General features: G+C 38.0%; 1 protein-coding gene across 1 annotated transcript; it reads left to right on the forward strand.

The window, feature by feature from the left end:
- The first annotated feature begins 456 nt into the window (after window positions 1–456).
- Window positions 457–12,043, forward strand: ndl (serine protease nudel). The gene is given in 27 exon segments (XM_017901257.1): window positions 457–550; window positions 642–779; window positions 1,067–1,763; window positions 2,058–2,314; window positions 2,625–3,239; window positions 3,349–3,555; window positions 3,689–3,852; window positions 3,926–4,053; window positions 4,274–4,732; window positions 4,828–4,859; window positions 4,862–5,113; window positions 5,198–5,342; window positions 5,923–6,053; window positions 6,595–6,855; window positions 6,919–7,002; window positions 7,069–7,273; window positions 7,907–8,076; window positions 8,141–8,254; window positions 8,330–8,516; window positions 8,859–9,188; window positions 9,566–9,754; window positions 9,826–9,973; window positions 10,153–10,315; window positions 10,394–10,570; window positions 10,780–11,017; window positions 11,283–11,402; window positions 11,725–12,043. Coding segments are annotated over 27 exon segments (6,024 nt in total).
- The last annotated feature ends 10,549 nt before the right edge of the window (window positions 12,044–22,592 follow it).

Raw genomic sequence — 22,592 nt, forward strand, 5'->3', positions numbered from 1 at the left:
AAACGCCTTGCATTCGAGGATGGAAACTTGAAACTTGAAACGCTAGAAACATCGAGGAAGGATCACCTTCTTAGTTCTTCGAATTGCTTAGTTAGGTTATTAGGGTATTCAGTAACGATACGCTATTTTTAACTGCTTGTATGTTAGGGTGAAACAGAGCAGCCATTTTCGATATTTATTTTTTGACGGATTGATAAAATCCTGAGCTGAGAAGTTAGTTGAGAGAAAAATTTCGACACGTCCTTCCAAACTTTTCTTTTCATTAGAATGATGATGATGTGATGATTTTGTAAATGTGTATATGTGTTCATAACATTTTTGTAATTAATATTTCTTCAGAGTGTAAATTATTGAGTAGTTACAATATTTTTGGAGAAAGAAATAATTACAGACCATCATAGAACTTTTTTCCATAAAATTGTCTTTTTCCATCTAGGTTCCCACTAGTTTTGCACCATGAATTTGGAGAACAAGATCCTTGCCTCGAAATTAGGCAATGTGTCGATGATAAAGGACCAGTGCTGCGTGAAGTTAGCAAACTCGAAGATCGGTACGACGATCCACTGATAATTCTCTATCATTGATTCCTCATTGATGCTCGAACGAGCGTATGAAATTCTAATTTCGAATTCTAATTCCAGAGCATTCCACGAGTAAAAACAGACGTGGTCGATGGAATTTTCTTAAACGTTGCAGACTGATGAACCTTGTCCAAAGTTTGCTAGCTATACTAATCTTCTGTTTCGCTGGATTCCTGATATATTTGACCGCTGTGTCAGGTACGTGAAGCTCCTTTGGTAGACCACTGATTGCAGTCCAATTAAACACACTCAAAATTTTTGTTTTGGACGATACTAATATTACAATATTATACTTATCAAAAATTAAGATTCAGATATTTCATTTATTACCATTTATTATTATTAATCAATAAATAAAATCCACGTACAACTAATAATCACTCTATACTCTATCCCTATCTTAAGTACACTATTAGGACCCAAAAATAAAAATCTTTCACGAATTATCCTCGTGTTAACGTCAACAACACTTCGATTTCCAACAGCATACGTGAATCCAGTGTTTAAAACAATCGAATCCAGCCAGGACCAACCTCCTCTGATCATCGAACCTCTGCCAGAGGAGCAAACATCACAATCAAACCCCAAAACTGTGTATCGACACTTGCTCACCAACCAACTCGATCATCCGAGTTCCCAACTGCTGTCAATTATCCTACAAACAGACCAGAGTCGTCCGAAACGAGATGTCAAGACAAGTCCTTGTCAACAAAACATAGAGCACTGCCAGGGTGTGATTGACTCTATGTGGAGCATAGTGGGCATCGTGAACAGCAGCATGCCCTACTTGCAAGGTTTCCTGAGGGACCATTCGACAGACACGAAGTCCTCCAAGTCGAAATTGGTCGAATTGGTCGAGTGTCTACAGTGCAAGAACGATTCGATCAGGTTCATCGATGAGACAGGTCCAGAGAACCTTGCTACTGAGCAACGAATAATTCATGAGCACTCTGATCACGATCAGATCAAGAACAATGTCGACGTTGTCAGTAATTTGTTGAACGACCAGACACACGACGACAAGCATAATCCCACTAACAGTGTCTTAGAATCGACCACTTTGAGGTTGAATAGGTTAGAAGAGCATGCTGAGGGACCTACAAAGATGGCTAATGGTGGTCTCGATAGTCATGGAGGGAAGTCAGATCAGAGAGCAAAGGAGTTAGAGACGACCTTGTCTACGTGAGTATAGTCTCTTTCATACTACTCAGAAGGGTTGTTGCAAGTACTATACACTTGAAAATGGAACTTTGCAATTTGCTAGGTTAGGATGTTTATGATAATTCTTGCTTCGGTTACAATTTCGTAGTTTTGGGCACAATGTTTATTTGAAGAATTTTTCTGTTGCCAATTTCATTGATTTTTGAAGGAAGAAAGATGGTCTGTCATTGCCAATTGTTCAATTCATCGATTGAATTTGAAAAAATAGGGAGTCGTCGCTATCGATTATTATCACGTGTTGATTATCGTCTGCAGAACTTCGACGAACGGAAGAATGGAATATGCATCGAGGAAGGATTCCAGGGAAGCCATTAATACGACGAGTGCACGGACGACGCTGAAGGCGGAAGAATCAGTGGCCCAAACGAGCAGAATTGCTGATACAGAGCGGACTGCGGCTGCCCTGAACGTGACAGACAAACCAGACACCGACAACGTGATGGAAATCGCGATCAACCCCGTGCAACCTTCGAGTCAAGGTCACGGCAAGCTGAACGAGCCGGAAAGGGAAGGTGAAAACGACAGTTGCATTATTTATCACTTGGTTACCGTGTTCGAGAATCGAAAGTGTCAGGTCTCAGTTGACAGTTGACAGGGATTAAATCCGTTCTAACTATCATGAGCATCAGTGGAACACGTTAGGTCTTGACAGGCCTAAACTGGGTCAAACTAAGTCCCATGATATCGAATAGCATACATAGATTATGACAGTGATCACAGTCAGTAGCTGAGCAGAGATCGAAATTATTTTTGGGTACTGACCCCAGTAGATAAGTGAAATTGAGAGGATTATAGACACCTCAATAAGATTCTCAATTTCAGCACGAAAAGGTTCGAAGCCAATCTTCCGTGACCTCCGACCGAGAATCGTCACGAACGGGATGCCAGTGCCAGGCACTATGCCCACGGCAGAGACGATAAAGTCCACTCAACAATTGCAACTGACGCCCACCATGTCCTGGCTGCCTTACCAGGTCTGCTTCTACGGCCCAGCAGCCAGCAGTGCGGTGAAACAGTCAGGACCAGGTCAAATCATGTACCCAGCTTCGTCTCCAGGAGCCTCGTATCAGATGCCTATGTCTCAGCAGAGACAAGGTTACCAGAACTCCAATCAGGCACCGAGTTATGTTCAGGTGCAGGCACAGTCTGTCCAGTTCATGCCAATGCAATCCCTCCCCGGGAACTCGGGACAGGCTGGTGGGCAGAAAGTTGGACCCACCGGTCCTGCAACCCCCAATTTCCCGATATTCCCTGGCCAGATGTCCCCTAGTGGCTCTGGAAACTCTAACAATAAAATGCCTTACTATTGCACGTACATTCCTGCCCCTACTTTCCAATTTCCAGCTATTCCTGGGGTCTCGGAGTATCAGAGATCCTCCGTTGCGTATGACAAGAACGAGACTGAGGAATCACGTGATGATCTGAAAGTGATCTATGGTGAGGATGCGTCTTAATCCATAGACTAGCCATAATCCATAATCCATAGAGACTATCTCAATGATATTTTGATTCGTTCCGTTTGCTTGACAATCTTGTTTGACATTAGGCTATACCAATGAATGTCCCTCTAACGCGATTAAGTGTAAAGGGGAAAGACACTGTATCCTGAGGTACAAATGGTGTGACGGTCAGGTGGATTGCAAAGATGCAAGTGATGAGACCACGTGCTCCTGCAAAGACCGCATATCCCAGGAACGGCTTTGCGATGGGTACTTCGACTGTCCGCATGGCGAAGACGAAATGGGATGCTTGGGTGAGGATCCCTAGCTTCGTCACTGATCACAGGAACTTCAGAACTTGGGACATAGAGAATTCTAGAACTGTAGGATGCTAGAACTCTGGAACTCCAGTTCTTCCTTATTTAATTCCTATTTTACTCACGCCAGGTTGCCCAAAAACTTCGTTCAGTTGTAATGATTGGCAAAAGCGATACTCTCCTGATAACTGCGTGCCACTTTCCCAGAGATGCGACGGAATAAAGCAGTGTGCCAACGGGAAGGACGAAATGGACTGCAGTGTTCTCACTCCCTCGTATATCGAAGGAAAGAATGTAAGTCACGAATGCAATGTCTCTTTTCAACTAGGAACATCATCTGGGTCTATTCTATAATCCTATTTCTCAGGCATACTCTATTGGCTACATCGAAGGGTACCTTCACAAGAACTTGAAGGGCCAATGGTACCCCGTGTGCACAGCGTCCAAGTCCTGGGCCAGGGATGCCTGTGCTCCTGAGACAGGCTCCAGCAATGAGTACTTATATCCTCAATTTTGTAACATTTATACAACCATGGCATACATAGATCGTAATAATCGAAGTATAGTGACATGTCTGTCATCTCTTGCTACACAGGTTCCTCATAAATTATTTACTTTTTCACTTTCCTGACTCGTCTCGTTAGGTTAAGCATAATTCAATAGTCCCGCTGTTAAACTGCCATTAATTCCAAGCTTCTTGCAACTCCCATTACAGCGAGACCCCAGAGATAAACATCCGCTCTGTGCCAGACAACGCGTACCTAGGTCCGTATCTCGCCGAGGTGAACGGTCAGATGGAGCTGATCTCATCTTGCATGAACAAGGCGATTTTCGTGCGTTGTCCAAGCTTCTCGTGTGGAACCAGCATATTCCCTCACAAGGACATGCTACAACCGCAGCTGTTGCAGAGGGAAGGTCAAGACTATTCGCAGATCCTCGATGAGATCGTGTGGCCGCTGACAGCGAGCGGGATAGACCCAAGGTTCGGTGGAAGCAAGATCGGGAAGGATCAGGATGACCTGGTTGCGTCGCAGTTGCGTGTTGTCGGGGGTCGTGCGAGTCAACCGAAAGCTTGGCCATTCTTGGTGGCCATTTATAAGGACGGCCTTTTCTATTGCGGAGGTGTCATTCTGAATGAACTATGGGTGCTCACTGCGGCGCATTGTCTCGATGGGTGAGTGCTTGTAGAAAGTTTGGACACGGAATTTTAGATGTCAGTCAAATTCCCGTTGATCCATTGATGGTAATCACGTGATCCATTTGTCACAGCTACACAGGCCACTATTTCGAGATCCAGGCAAATTTTCGTTCTCACCCATGTCACAGACCAAGAGAGCACGCTACGCGGTGATGCATCCTCGGTACAATAGCAAAGACATGAATAACGACATTGGTATGATCATGCTGGATGATCCTCTGCGTTTTAATAGATGGGTACGACCCATTTGCCTCCCTGGACCGGAAATCCTAGGTACCATGTGGAGAAACAAACCGGAGCCTAATTCTACTTGCATAGCAATTGGCTGGGGCGCTACTAGAGAACATGGACCAGATCGTAAGACACTTAGTCAACCTAAATTTCATTGCAGACCGAGCTTGGCAGATGATGTCAAGTTGGGATAAATCTTGAATTTTCTAGCTGACCACTTGAGAGAAGTAGAGGTACCGATATTGTCATATTGCAAGCATTGGATTGATCAGAACGAGGCTGCCATTTGCGCTGGCTATCCTCAAGGAGGTCGTGACGCCTGTCAAGGAGACAGTGGGGGTCCTTTACTCTGCAGGTACTATAGAGAGCTGAGGCGAAGGCAGTCTAGACTAGTAATGACGAATCTATGACACGAGTATCAAAGGTGACACGGTAATCGTCTAATAACTGTCAACACGCGCTGCTTTTTCTTCCCTTATCACTTGCGTCCTTGCGTGCACTTGCACGCACTCGTATGATAGTTTATCTGCTATATAACAATTATTCTCATTATAAATTATGGATATTTCTCGATGTGACACAGCACCTGGGTTAAGCTAGGTTCTATATGAATTTTGACACATAGAGCTTAAAAGTCTCGCCATCACAGGTCTAGACAGTTCATAGACAAGAGTGCCTCTGTACAACGCGTACGCTTTACTTTCTTCGTCACGCGTTGTGCACACGTATCAAGTTAGAGATAGTGACTGTCTTGTCACGCGATTAGGCTAACCCACTGATCGGTTGTCAATCGCAGCTGTCAGTCATCTTCTGAGGCCTCTACTGTACAATCACGTACAGTATTACATTCGATATAGAGTTTAGTGATACTTTAGAGATAGTCCAGGTGTTCTCAGTGATCGAGACTTTGATCATCTCTCGTGATTCATTCTCAGAAATCCCTACTCGAAATCGCAATGGTACGTGGCAGGCGTTGTTAGTCACGGCGAAGGCTGCGGTCGGCCGGATGAGCCAGGTGCCTATACGAGAGTTAGCTACTTCCTGGACTGGATTCAAGAACTTATCAGTGAGTCACGTCTTTAACCGTTTGAGTCCCATGCAGCGCTTGAGACTTTCGGAAGAACACGGTTGAAAAACCGTGAAAAAACGCCTTAATCGAGTGCGAAGAAGTGCAAACGGCGCGATAGCGCTTGTTTAATTTTATGTCGTAAAATCCCAATCGTCGCAATAGCACTTGGTGCTATGTGACGTACGTGCGTCAGCAAAGTTGAGCGCACCACTTCGACTGTAAAGCGCGATCGCGCTGCTTGGGGCACAGACGATTAACTATTCTTTAACTTAACTATTCTAAACTTATTCCTAACAGCTGCCTTCCACCCCTTCACTCTGCCCCTTGCTTCAACTATTATTGCACTTTGCATCTATCAATTGTAGTTCTTATCTAGGCCTTTAATCGTCTCTTTGGCATTTTTCTCCTCTATCCAGGTTTCTTGGCATATAATCCAAACGAACCCTTTAAGATAATCCCAAGCCTCTTTCACATTTCTCATTCCTGTTACATTTCAGCACACTATCTTTCTCATTGAATTCTCGTTTCTGTTCCTTAGGTGGTCGAGGAGTGCCTCCTCTGAGACGCACACCTCTGGAAAAGTGTCCAGGGTTCAGCTGCGAAGGGGGTCTAGGCAAATGTTTGCCAATCGAGGCGCGCTGCAACGGAATAGTCGATTGTCTGGACGGCGAAGACGAAGTCAAATGTCGAGACTATTATCCAATCTACAGACGATTAGCAAACAACGCTTCCGACTTCGAAGATGCTTTACTAATGAAAACAGCTAATTCCTCGCCGTCTGAGGAAATTCTCAGCACTGGTAGGTCTCTTAAAAGCTTCCAATTTTTAACAGTTCTACGATATTCGTGTCAATTGCTTTCAGATCAGACCTTAATTAACAATACAATCGATGATTCATTAATGAAAACAGCCAATTCCTCGACGTCTGAAGAAATTCCCAGGACTGGTAGGTCTCTATTAAGAGCTTCTAGTTTTTAACAGATCTAACGATATTCCTGTCAATTGCTTTCAGATCACACTTTACTGAACAATGCAATCGACGATACTACTGACACATCTGTGTCTGCTGAGGCTAGAAACAGTGTCTTGGGATTCGATGACGATGGTAGCATGACTTTGGCAACTTTGACCAGCATAACTAGTCCTGATCCTAATTATACTGACAGTGACTCGACGTTGGCACCAACACTGTTTTCTACAATATTCACCTGCACAAGGTATTCCAATTATAATAGAAGATTCCAAAATGTTTCATCCTGAAAAAAGATGGACATTTTGATATTTTGAAATATAGGAAAATAGCTTATTACACTAAAATATTTAATCCCAGATGTTGGGCTCTTAAAATTTTCTTTTCCCTTTGTCGTCAATCTTATTTATTAAATAAATAATAAAAGAAAATAATGAAAGAAAAATATACAGTACCGTAAGCTTAAGGGCCCCGAACGAAAAAGGGGCTTAAAGGGAAAGCGAGTGAAAATGAGTGGGCAAGACGAAAACCTTCGTTGACAGTCTACCAATGGGTCTGCAATATTTTTGGCAATTGAAGGGTTGAGGGTAATTTTGAGAACAATTAGGAAAGCAAAGGGATGATCATCTAGAGAGACAGGAGTGTTCTATGAAGCTAGGTAGCGAGGGGTTAAAGCAAATCTCGAGAAGACTAGTTTAGAACTATTTTGCATTGTCTTTCCTTCTTACATACATCACTCTTTAACCAACCACGTTCTTCGTTCAACCTTACTTAAATAATATACACATATGCTACAAATATTTTCATAAATGTAATAAAAATTATGTTTAAATCGGTAGTGCTCGTTTCACAAAAATTGTTATGTTCATTAAATTCACAGACTGCTTCAAAGTATCCCTATCGAAGAGAGATGCAACAGGGTAGTGGATTGCGAGGACAGTACCGACGAAATGAACTGTACCTGCAAGGAATACCTGCAGAACCTGAACCCAAGTGCCATTTGCGATGGTTACGCTGACTGCGATGACCTAACAGACGAACAGGATTGTGGTAAACACCGATGAACTTCTGACTTGGTATTAAAATAGAAAATTAATCGATGCTTGTTCCACAGCACTCTGTGAGCAGGATGAGTTCCTCTGTAAGACCAGCGAGACGTGCATTCCGATGTCGAAGAAGTGCAACGGAAATTTCGACTGCAAGTTTAAGGAAGACGAACTTGACTGCTGTGAGCCACCATTTTGTATTCTTCATTTCTAATATCGCTTTTGTCGAAGTTCGAAATTCAATTTGTTTTTTGCAGTCACGTTGACTGATGGTCAGCACGTGTACTTGGACGGAGATAAGCGACCATTCCTAAACCAGGAAGGATTTCTGACCAAATACATCGATGGAAAATGGCGGCCGAGTTGTCATCGACCAAGAATTCATCGAAATCAATCCACGGCCACACTTATTGGGAAAAATATGTGCGAGTATTTTGGTTTCTCGTAAGTATAATTGCCTAAGCATAATGATTAAAAACTGTATAATACGTAGTCCTAAAGTGACGCTAAAATCATCAAGCAATTTAAATTATATAGTTTAAAAACACACTTGAGGTTTTCGACAATCCTATCAGAACAAAATTATCTAAAATGAAATATTCAAGATATTCTAATGCTCCATTTTCCATCATTAAATTCATAAATTTTTATTTAAAAAATCTCCTAAAAATCTACTAATATAAAAGAGAATAAGAAAAGATAACTTTTTATTTAAAGAAATCTACAAAAAAAAAAAAAGATAATAGTGATAAAATATTGCGGACGTTATTTATTTTTCATTTAAAGATATCTACACTCGACTAAGTCCATCGTCGTGAAGAACTCCACGCTCGAAACGGTAGCCATGCGTAAGGGGAGCTCTACGTACCAAGAGAACTCGCCAGCGGCCTCTCTGAGCAAAGAAAGCGAAACCTGTTTGGGTCTCTACGTTCGCTGCGCACCGACTCTGAACGGCAGTATAAACGCGCACTTGGCTATCGACGGGAGCACCGGAGACCGCGACTACCTGTGGCCCTGGACGGCCGCCATCTTTGTTAACGGACGCTACCGCTGCGCGGCGCTGCTGCTCGACCCCGACTGGCTACTCTCCGCCGCGAAATGCCTCGAGAACGTCAGGTAACCGTATCCATTTCGACCACTGCAATCGTATATCTTTCTCAAGCGTGGTAAAACATTAATTAAAACTCCGAAATTTTTTAATTCAACTTTGAAAGAATTCCACGTGAATTTTCTCTCATTTACGACTTTAAGTTGCACTTCTAAGTGCTTAGTTTTTAAAGTTTGTTGAGTTTTATATATTATACATAGGTGTGTCTTGATGTGCTTGTGTGTGAGAATTTAAGTATTCGTATTTTACCGAACTTAGAATTATTATATAATCGGTAATCCTGTAATTAATTGATAGAAAATTTTATCGCAGTGTTAAGTTTTAAAATTCGGTATTATTGATATTGTTTTTGTTTGAGCGAGTAATATTTGCGAATTATTTTCAGTCTGAAGAAAGATTATACGACTGCCATAATCGGTTATGGTGCATCGTTTCGACACGTCGATGGGCCCCATCAACAAATATCGATCATCGATGAAGTGCATCGTATGAACAATTCTGTGTCCATTTTACTACACTTGAAAAATAAAGTTCATTTCAGTCGACACGTGCAACCAATATTCGTCGATAAAAGGTAACCATATTTTGGAAAATATGAAAAATTTATTTGAAGAACTTTTACATATATTTATTAAATATTTACAGGATCTATCTATCAGGTGCAACGGATACCTGTGTAGCTGTTGGAACGAACGAAAATTATGAGACCAAATCAACTTTCTTGAGACCTGTTTTGCAGGATTGTCCAAGTTGTCAAAGATGCTTCTTCAATATTACGGATTCCGATTGTTCGGTAAATTAATTTTAATTAAAAAGTAGATTTTCCAAATTAAATATTTTACTACTTATACCTCGTTACAAATGATCCCTTTGATTACTATAATATTCTATACTTCGTTCTTAATAATTTCAAACATTTCAAGAATAAGAATTACGAAAATCCAAAAATTTAAATATCGATTCTTCTTTTAGGAAAGTCAGAAGTCAAAATGGAGTGGCACGATATTCTGTCGTGGCAAGAAAGGCTGGTACCCCGCAGCTGTCTTCCAAGATAACGAAGGACTGTGCAACTTCAAGGATACGCAAAATATGACGAGCATAGATTACGTAAATCCCTATCTGATAGAAGCAATGGGTAAATTCATATTTAACTCTACAACAATTTCAAAAATAATTTAAGTTGTAGGTATTAAAGTATCCTCCAATTTGACAGACGATCCAAGGAAGCCGATCGAACCGAATTGCAATGGTTTCCTATGCAAACTTGGCCAATGCATTCCGCAAAATCGGATCTACGACGGTGTTCCGGATTGTCGAGACCAGGAAGACGAAGATCCGGAATATTACGAAAGATACCGCAAAAATTGCGAAAATAGCGTGGATGGATGCAGTAAGTGTTGAAATAAGTAAAATATTTTTGATTTATTTAACATAATAAATTAAATAAAGGAGACAAGGACATGAAAATTTAAAAAGTATTCAGATTTAAAGTCAGGATTATACAACAATTTTAATGAAGTCTCAAATATTAAGAATTTGAAGGAAACGATTGTTTAAATAATTAATATTCGCATAACTAAATTAATGTATTTGTGGAAGATTGCAAGAAGACTGAGTTTCGTTGCAAAAATGGGAAATGCGTCGACAAAAGTGCGTTTTGCGATGGACAGCTCGATTGCTTCGATGGCTTAGATGAACCTATGACATGTACCTGCGCGGAGTACCTGAAACTCACAGCTCCAGAACGAATATGCGACGGTGTACGCCATTGTTTGGATAAGACTGACGAATCACCCGAGATGTGCCCATGCACAGAGTCGAGCTTCAAGTGTAAAACGTGAGAATCCTGTTATTACATTTAATTAATCTAATATTTTTCTAGATTTATTAATTGTTATTAAAAATAAATCTGCAAAAACTACTTTTTGGACAATAGTATCAGTGTATAAATACGATGTCTGAGACTTTAATATAAATAACATACTAAAACTTAGATATTAGCACGTATCTTTAAGTCCTAGATGGCGCGACTGAGTTAGGGCTAAGTTCGAGCGAGATAACTTAATTTGAATTTATTACAATCGACTTTTTCACTTTGATAGGTTAAGTGGATATGACACGTGCATCCCAAAAGACTTTATTTGCGATGGAACGAATGACTGCTTGGATGGCACAGACGAAAAATCGTGCAGAAAGTTGATCTCAAATTATCAAAACGATAGGTACTTATTACCTACATTTATTTACTTTCTTATCCACTATAGTTGTAATATTTCCATTTAAATATTTCCCTTTATATATTTTCTTTATATCGTATCGTCATAGTAATTCTAAATTATTTATTATTTATTTATTTATCTATTTATTATTTATTTTCTAAGAATCAAAATTTCACTTGACTGTACAGTCCAATATTTAACAATTAATTATATATTAATGTACCTAATGTACCTCTAAACAATTGTCAAAATTGTCTTTATTTGTCCATTAATATATCTAATGTTTCCATGAAAGAGAAATGTAATTTTCATTTCTCGATTTCAGCTATAATTCTGGGGAAGTGGTTCGACAAAGTTATGGTGTATGGCACTCAGAGTGCTTTCGGAATCCTCTAACATCTGACGAGGATGCGTTAGACTTGTGCAAATCCATGGGATACTCTTCAGGAAGCGTCAGCAACGAAACTATAGTCACAGACGAGCCCATAATTCCCAAACAAGACAATTTCTACATAGTCAGGATAAACAACTTGATATGGATGATTTTAAGGGACGATAAACCATTGATAACTTTAGAGAAATCCAACGTGACTTGCCATCGTGCATTCGTCGACTGTGAATTTGAGAAATTTGCTAAGCTGTAATAGGTCACTTTACCAATCTCTTTATAAATCAAAAATCGAATTTACGTAAGACAATCTAGAGAATCTCCTATTTATTTAATAATTTATTCGTCAGTGCCATGGTATAGATGTATTAAAATTATTTATTACGGGGACGACGTGAGAATGATATTGTAATATATTAATTATTTATTTTAAATAAAGATGAATGAGTATTATAATAATCGGTGTCATATATCATCCAAATTCCTGATTTATCTATCCCTATTGCAAGGATTCAAAAATAAATCTAACGATCCAAATTTTTCCAAAATTCTCGATATTCAAAAAATTTTTGCCTTTAAATTGTAAACCAAAGATGTCAAAAAGTCTCTGTCATTCGTCATCGTCAATTTTCAAATTTTCGAATTAAATAATTTCCCTTTAATCTCCAAATAAACAACCCTACTTCCAAATTAATCACTCAAAAATCAAAATCCACAGGAAATAAAAATTTCCATCTCAAAAATTCCTATTATCCGTCATTTTGAATTTTCGAACCCTATAATTCGATGCCTAAATCAGCGAGCCATTTGGTCCCGAGTAAACAGCCCCAAAAAGGATGATCAATCCTCCACTTCCTCTTACACACAGTCTCTGTGGAGTGCCATTGGCGCAAGAAATCTGCAGCAGAAGGATGTTACCAGTATCCCATATAGCCTCGATCCGAACCTCATAGCCATCTCGGAGAACTCGAAACCTGGTCACGGTTACGCAAGCGTCTTCCTTCGGAATGAAAGAAGGAAAGAGAGAAAGAGAGAGAGTGAGAGAGGGGGGAAGGAAAGGAGAAGAGAAATGAGAAAAAAAAGGAAGGCAACGTTGCGTGGAGGCAAAAGTATTGAATCAGCTTGGCAGCAAGAGGGGGTGGACGGGTGAAGGGGCGAAAGGTATGCCACGAATGGGGTCGCAGCCGTTGAAGGCAAACGACTGCGCCCTGGAGAACTGCCTTCGGATGTCGCTTATCGACGGAAAACGCTTGTACATTCACATTCTACGGCTGACTAATCCGTACGGTTGTCGTGGACGTGATCTATGCCGTGATTCCTGCCATCTGACGAATCGTCATCGCACTATGGTCACGGATGCTTAACCCCACCTGTGTATCATCACGGGATTGGGCATACGGAGTAAATGGTAATCCGGTGTCCGTGAAAATATGCGTGGATGGCACGAAAACATGTTGATATACTCGCAAGTGTGATCATTAATACACCTAACCTCACCTTAGGTGCATCACTTAGGTGCACTAAGTGTAAACTTGGTTATTTTCGTAACTAGCGAGGAATGCAAATTTTTTGGCACGAGTGATACGATTTAGAAGAATCTTCCGAAGGATGACGATTGATTTAAGAAGAAAAATTCTCAAGGTCACTTTGAACATTTTTAAAACACTATCATTTTCTTTAGTGGGCACCGAGATTAATTCAGTGGCTCAAAAGAATTTTGATTTTCTAATGGAATACAAATTTTCTGAAGAAAAGTAAATGTTTCCAAGTTAGGTGACCTATTTTGTATATATATATAATGATCATTGAGAATGATATTTTGAAATCTAGGAGCAGATACAAGGTTATAAGGTTGAAGAATAATAGAAATAAAAAGAATTGGAAGATATTTGAAAAATGAGGATAAATATTAGAAAATACTGGGAATAAGAAGAGTGGAATAACAGTTAAAAGATTCCAGCCTTCTGAAAATGAACCTGGAGCGCTAAGTACTTGTTACAAAGCTGGAAAAAGTTTGTAAAAATCTGAAAGGAATCGCAAGATCGACAAGGAAGTGGAAGCTTCCACTGGACAGCTGGAAACCACCCTCCATCAGCACAACTGAACCACGCTTGCCATAAAGCAACGCGAAGTCAGCCGTGAACACGCTCGGCGAATTCCAGCAACGCAGAAACATTAAAAAGAACCTGTTCGCCTGAACGTCGCTGGGGATCCTCGTGGTACGTTTCAACGAATGCGTTTCAGGCATCGTTCGGGGCTCGCAGCTCGTGAAATAACGCCGAGTGCAGTGATCTCGAATCGCATTACATGCTTCCTGAACGTCGATCGTCGGCAAGAAGTTCGAACTGAGAGAAGAGGGAGGAAAAATGGAAACGCGCGAGGAAGAAGAGGGAAGCGGGCTCGGAAGGGAAGAGGAAAGGACGAGAGGAAGGAACGGATAGTGGGTTATGCATCTGCCGCGGGAGAGCCAACGTTTCTCTACGGCCACTAACATGGCCGCCGGCCGGCCAGCGGCGACCGCAGCGCCGCGCCGCGGCGTTTCCTCCGATCGCCGCGGCGCGCGCGCGCCGATTATGTAATCAACGCGGCGCGTACTATGAGTACGTGTAATTTCGTTCCGAGAAGTACCGTTGACTCTGCTCGCTTCACCGCCTAAGGTGCTTCGTTTCCTTCTGCAACCGAGTTTAAAACCGGCGTCCCGCGCTGAAAGCCGATCTGGAGGACGTTGGGGAGACGTAACGCGAGAGGAACGCCACGGATGCCTTTTCCTCGTGCATCTTCGGCATTCTGCGGGCAAATGGGTGACTGATTGAAACGTGATGACGTTCGTTGGTTATGATTGTTTTGCGAGAATCGCTTTGTTCATGTTCCTTTCATAAGATGTTCGTAGTTTACTGACTTAGCTGATTAAAAAGAATTTCTAAACAGTTTTATGGTATAAAGAATTTTGAAACGAGTAGAGTAATTTGGAAAATTAGTATTGATATGAGATAGTAGTCATTTTCTTTAATTGAGAAAATGATTATTGATTGTGTTAATTATTGGCATTTTCGTATCTCGTGGATTGAGGGATGATTATAATAATTTAATATCGGAGATCTAATTACAACTATTTAATAATTTATTTCTGAGGATTATTTTTAGTTTTAGTTTTATAGTATAAGGAATTTTGAAATAAGTAGAGTAATTTGGAAAATTAGTATTCATATGAAATAATAATCATTTTCATTAATTAAGAAAATGATTTGGTTGAATGATGAATTGATTGTTTCGACTATTAATATCATGGTATCTTGTGGATTGAGGGATGATTATAATAATTTAATATCGAAGATCTAATTACAACGATCCAATAATTTATTCCTGAGAATTATTTTTAGTTTTAGTTTTACAGTATACAGAATTTTGAAATAAATAGAGTAATTTGGAAAATTATTATTGATATGAAATAGTAATCATTTTCTCTAATTAAAAAAATGATCTGGTTGAATGATTGTTTTATTTATAACTTATATTAATATTAATATTTTGGTATCTTGTGGATTGAGGGATGATTTTAATAATTTAATATCGAAGATCTAATTACAACGATTCAATAATTTATTCCTGAAGATTATTTTTAGTTTTAGTTTTACAGTATAAAGAATTTCGAAATAAGTAAAGTAATTAGGAAAATTAGTATTGATATGAAATAATAGTTATTTTCATTAATTAAGAAAATGATTTGGTTGAATGATGAATTGATTGTTTCGACTATTAATACTATGGTATCTTGTGGAGCGAGGGATGATTATAATAATTTAATATCGAAGATCTAATTACAACGATCCAATAATTTATTCCTGAGAAATATTTTTAGTTTTAGTTTTACAGTATAAAGAATTTTGAAATAAATAGAGTAATTTGGAAAATTATTATTGATATGAAATAGTAATCATTTTCTCTAATTAAAAAAATGATCTGGTTGAATGATTGTTTTATTTATAATTTATATTAATATTAATATTTTGGTATCTTGTGGATTGAGGGATGATTTTAATAATTTAATATCAGAGACCTAATTACAGCGCTCTAATAATTTATTCCTGAAGATTATTGATAACGTTGTACACTAAATTAGGAAATAAATTAAATCGTTATCAATTGTAATAGTAACCGAAGTTATTATATATTATATCCATATTATATATTTAAAATAATCAATGGCAAAAATTATCCCAAAGCGGGAGAAAAATCTCTCAAACTCTAATTTAACCTGGCTGAAAAGAAGCTTGCAAGTCTGCCCTGTCTAGACTCGTAATAATTATAATGAAGACTCAAATGGAGTCTCACAGCTCGAAGCACTCATTCTCCTAATTCCTACGAACAACAGTCCACCAATTATACCGAAGCAGAGTTACACGAAAACGAAACTTTCCTTCAGCCATGCCGGTTGCTCAACTGCTTCCTCGTTTTGCTAATTCCAAGTGGTTTTCTCGTCGAACACACGCGATTTCATTTTCTACGAACAGCCATCCACCATGCTTCGCCTGACCAGTATTATTAAAACGAAACACCTTCTCTTTACCTGGAACAATTAATCGTGTTCCAATTTGTAGCGCTAACGCGGCTGTAATTCCGCTGGAACCTCTTTTCCAGGAGATCGACGTCGAGTCGAGACACCTCGAGCTCCTCCTCGGTCTCCAGAGGCTGGGATAGAGACGTTCTCGTAACTCGGTGCGTTTGCATTCGGTGAAGGTGATCGGCATGCATGCAGGATGCAACATACACGGATGATTAATCGCATCCTACGCGCATTTTTCTTCCAGAGATCTCCGCTTTCACTTGGAAACCGCGATTAAACGTGCGTGCCATCCGTCGTAACGAAAAACTAACGACGAGGATGATTTCGAGTTTCAGATTTTTCGACAATCGTAAGAGGCAATGGAGAAATAATTTTGTTGGAAAATTGAGAAGGATGATTACGAGTCTATGATTTTTCGAGAATCGTAATGGGCAATGGAGAAATAATTTTGTTAAATTCGAAGTGGAAATTTCTGAGAAATTGAGAAAGTATTATGTGAAAGTAGAATTTCCGTCGATGTGTACTTCGAGTTTCGAATTTTATGGAAAAATTAATAAGTGAAAATTGGATATTTGTATAATAAAATAACTAATTGATAAAAATGAATTTTCGCATGGTAAAATAATTTTTATGTTACACGTTCCTTGCATATTTTATACGCGATTATAATAGTAATAGAATATAGCAACTCGTTATAGATGTGCCTATGTACATAGCCTAGATATAGGCATCAGCATAAAACTCACACGTAACCAGTAAACATAACCTATAAAAAGAAAATATTCACCAGCAATAAATCACACAACATCATTATAAACCATTCAAATTATACTAACATTTTACCAACTATAATCAGGAAACGATCTACTTACAATAATCTTTATATAATTAATTACTTTATTATATAAACGTTCACATTTTATATAAATGTATGTACGTTCATTATAAACCACTACCTTACATTCTAAACATGATTATATTTAATAACAACAAAGTATAGATAATATTCATCATAGGGGTACCCATATACAGAAGCTGACCGATTTTGATTATTGACCTGAGATTTACACATAACCTATAAAATAGAAATTACAGCAATAACCAATCGTACATCGTGTGTATTCTAAACCTGATTATATAGACAAAGTATAGAATATATTCACTATAAGGGTACCCATATGCCCCAAATATAGATGCCAACCAATTTTTATTATTAACTCAAGATTTGGACATAACCTATACAAAAGTTATATCAATAACCAATCACACATTGTGAATACTCTAAATCTAACTATATCTAATAATAACAAAATATAGAAGCCCATTATAGGAGAACGAGATACCCCAAATACATAAGCTGATTGACTATAATTACTAACCTAAGATTTGCACATAACCTATAAATTAAAAGTTACAACAATAACTGATGGCACATTGTGTGTATTCTAAACCTGACTATATCTAATAACGACAAAGTATATATTATATTCATTATAGGGGTACCCATATACTCCCAATTATAGAAGCTAACCGATTTTGATTACTAATTCAAGATTTTGACATAACCTATACAAAGAAAATTACACCAATAGCCAACCACACGAATATTTTAAACTTGACTATATTTAATGAAAATAAAGTACAGATAATATTCGTTATAGGGGTACACAGATGCTCCAAATATAAAACCGACCGGCTTTAATTACAGACCCAAGTTATCCACATAACCTATAAAAAGAAAATTACACCGATAACCAATCGTACATTGTGTGTATTCTAAACCTGACTATATCTAATAACGACAAAGTATATATTATATTCACTGTAGGGATACCCATATACCCCCCATTACAGAAGCTAACCGATTTTGATTATTGACCTAAGATTTGCACATAACCTATAAAAAGAAAAGTACACCAATGATTAATCACACATCGCGAATATTCTAAACTTGACAGATAATATTCGTCACAGGGGTACCCAAATATAGAATCTGACCGGCTTTAATTGCAGACCCAAGTTATGCACATAACCTATACAAAGAAAATTACACAGATAACCAATTGCGCATCGCGATGAACCGTTGACCATCTACCTACATCCTTCCCCAGCCATAATACAATCAGAACATGATCTAAGTACACGCGACCTGTTTCAGTAACACAGCCTACTCCACGTAGCACCATTCGTCAAACCACTGCACCTAATCCTCGACCAACAAGCCTCCATTAAGAATGATCGGGAAACGGTGCTCGTGGTCGATGAAAAATGCCGTCCACGTGAAAAGCTGGCTTACCTATATCCATCGAGCACGTGAAATCGTTGACGACGCGTGAAGGCAGCGCGCCTTGGCTGGGAGCAGTCAGGCACCGATACCGTTACACTTGGCAGCTTCCTGCCTCTCGGACTACGGCCTCCATCGGGCCTGCACGCCTCTCCTCTGCATACTCGCTCTACCTTTTCGGTATCGTCATTGTCACCTACTGTCCACAAGCGTGTTCAAGCTTATACCGTAATCCCAACGATGACGAGTCGATCAACGAACGTGTCATTCCGATCATCACGTAGAGGTGTCTATTCCATTTCTAGGGTTGGCTCCGGTACCGATATCCATTTCGCTCATACCACGTTAAACTTCTGGCAAGAGTGCATCCACGATTTATCATTTCAGATAGTTTATTACTGCAGGATAGCGAAAATTGGTTCTGAGACAAAAAAAATTGGCAGAACAACAGAGAACAGAATAGCACAAACACAAAACACATAAAACTAATTTAATTTAGAAAAGGAATACCAAAATAACGCAACAAAACACACAAAGATGCACACTGATTTAGCTCTCTTTCTAACATCGTGAGACTCAAGCTCGTCGAGGTCACAATTAATTTCTAGGGACTCTGTTTTCGTCGTCAAGGATCCTGCTTTTACGCTTTCTTTTGTGGTAATAGTTACATGGATTTTTGAATATATATGTGTTGATGTAATAAAGGAGCGATGTCTGTAAGAAAGGGATGAGTGGAACAAGTATGCAAGATATACAATATCTAATGAATTCAGGTTATTGTAATAAATGAGTATGCCTTTAATGATTGAAGTGTTGTGTGAATTGTGTGTGTCATCTAATGTACGAAAGAAGAAAGAACAAGACGACAGTGATTTGGCATAGGTCAGTTACAATTGAGTTTTAACACTAGAACTACCGATCTTTAGTGGGTACCTAACTATAACGTGCACAGATTATAGTAATTTCAGCGATACGATGAAAATGAGTGAATATATCGATTACAGTTCTTCCTTAATACGAGTTGATAACAATTTTATTTTTAAAGCAGATGTATGTGTTCGGTGATTGCGCAAAGGAAAATTCTGGGACCAGTCATTTTGACTGGGCTGATAGTTCTAGTGTTAATAATGAAAAGAGGTGTGAGAATGTAATTGCGATAAATTAATTATATTTAAACTTAATATTTTTGTTACCATTTGTGTAATTAAATAAGGAATTGTTCTTATTATTATTAATATTTCATCCACCACTAACATCCTTAACCTACGCTTCTTAAACTTAATTTTGTTATCCAAACTAATTTTTCCATTTGTTTCTAGAAAATATTGATCGGTTTATAATTTGTTTTTGTTGGCAATGGCTGATTCGCAATATCTTTATGATATGTTATCCTTCGTTATTTAAATATTTAAATATAAAAAGACCTCAGGTATTATTGTCCATTCTACCCATAGATATATCTTCGCATGATTATTAGTGTCAATTTCAAACCTTATCTACGTCCTGTGTACATAATTCGAGGGAAAGATTAAACGAGTATATCAAAAGGAAATTACTGTGGGATCGGAAATCAGTAGAGATTACAATCTCCGTGATTGTACAGTGTTTAGATATATGTTTAACAGATGCTGTTTCCCTGTGTCTTGAATGGAATTGAAAAGTGGCAGAGGTCGAGTTCTTATGATTTATGGTCGTAATGCGACTGTATGATTGAGTGAGGAACACTTGACGCGGTTATTTAGCCTCGTGAGACTAGACAAACGTGTTTTCTTGCATTAAAATGTCGACGTCCTAATCCTCCCTCGAAGTTATTGAATTAGTATAAAAATGGCTGCCTGTTAAAAATTTCGTCCGCTATTAATCTAAACGCAGGTTTCATATTTCAAAGTTTCATGTTACTTTAAGTCTCCATCTTTTCGAAGATTTATATTTGCGCAAATTTTTATGCTTTTTATACTTGTTGAACAATTTTGTCGTGTATTCAATATTTAATCGACGTAGTAGGTAATTTTTGGCAAATATGGTAAACGAAGACTCGTCGAGATATTCGTGCCGGATTTGCGACAGAAATAAGGCACAGAGAATACGAGAAGGTACTTGAAATATGTCACGGTTCGGTATTTGCTAGATAGCCAGGGCGTCGCCTCGAAAGAGTCAAAAACGTGGCCCCACCGCTCTGTCAAAAATGGGACCAAGAGGGAGCATGGCGAGGCCAATGGAATTCGAGGCACCATACCAGAACTCCACCCAAGGTTGGTAAACGCCCTCGAGATTTCCTATATAAACTCGAATATTTCTACTCACGTTCTACAGAACTCGAACAATCTATTTTCCACCCTTTTCTCAATTTGCATATAATTAAACTAATTTCTTGTAAAAATTATTACACGAAGAAGAAATATCGCACGTTTTAACACACGTCATTGGCTCATTAAAAAATTTGCAAAAGGTAAAAATGGAGAAATAAATATACGTAACTTACAATAAATAAAAATATACGAATTATAGTTTATTTTTCATACGTACGTAATTGAACTAATTTAGATAAAAATTATTACACGAAGAAGAAATATCGCACGTTTTAACACACGTCATTGGCTCATTAAGAAATTTGCAAAAGGTAAAAATGGAGAAATAAATATACGTAACTTACAATAAATAAAAATATACGAATTATAGTTTATTTTTCATACGTACGTAATTGAACTAATTTAGATAAAAATTATTACACGAAGAAGAAATATCGCACGTTTTAACACACGTCATTGGCTCATTAAGAAATTTGCAAAAGGTAAAAATGGAGAAATGAATATACGTAACTTACAATAAATAAAAATATACGAATTATAGTTTATTTTTCATACGTTTTGCAAAGAGTCAAGAAACATGGAAAGTTTCCTTCACGGAACTTGCACATCATCTCTCTGTCCTTTTAGGTCTACTTGCTCTGTATACACTATGTACTATAGACAGCAGAACCATGTCCATCGCCATAATAAATTTTTCAATGCACTTAACGAACTTCAACCATGAATGAGTTACTATAAAATGAAACGACTATAAAATTACACACCTGTTTATTTATATGCCTTAAGTATTACAACATACGCTCATTAAATATATCATCTTATCATTATGCTACTACATCGTTACCAAGTAACCTGTTCGCAGCAGCTATTAAATCCTATCTCTCTTATTAAAATGAAAAATGGCAATAAAGCATAATCCTTTCCTCGAGAACGAAGAAAAATCACGTGAGAAAGGATTACAAAGTTCAAACGATAGTTTTCGAGCCCTCGATTGAAAAATCCCTGCATTTAATTATCGCTTTCGTCACTCGACTTCGCCATTTTTCTCGTAACACGCGCGTAATCGATTATTCCGTTCCTTCTATGATTTATATAATTTCTGACAGGTGTTAGGAAATAAAACAACCGTTTCGGAATTTTTAATCGTGCGAGGAAGTTACGAAAATATTATTAGCGAGAAAATATCTTGAGTAATTTTTGTATAGTTAAATACAGCTGTATTCCCTATATAAATAAACAATATAGAAATTTCTGCAAATTGATTTATCATTTTAAATTATTTACTGTTCATTGTTAGCTATATATAGATTCAATAAATTGAAATAATAAATTAAATTATACATAATATTATATATATTATTTATTATATATAATAATAATTTATTATTTACTGTGTTTATTGTTTAAATATTTTTAATTGGATATACTCTGTGTGTGACTCGTAGAAAAATATGGAAGGTATTGTTGTCCAATGATAATATAATAATATAAATTAAAATGATAAATTAAATTATGTATAATATTATATATATTATTTATTATATATAATAATAATTTATTATTTACTGTGTTTATTCTTTAAATATTTTTATTTGGATATACTCTGTATGTGACTCGTAAAAAAATATGGAAGGCATTGTTGTCCAAT

Source organism: Eufriesea mexicana, unplaced genomic scaffold, assembly GCF_001483705.2.
Source record: "Eufriesea mexicana isolate 0111107269 unplaced genomic scaffold, ASM148370v2 scaffold1596, whole genome shotgun sequence".
NCBI classification, from domain to species: domain Eukaryota; kingdom Metazoa; phylum Arthropoda; class Insecta; order Hymenoptera; family Apidae; genus Eufriesea; species Eufriesea mexicana.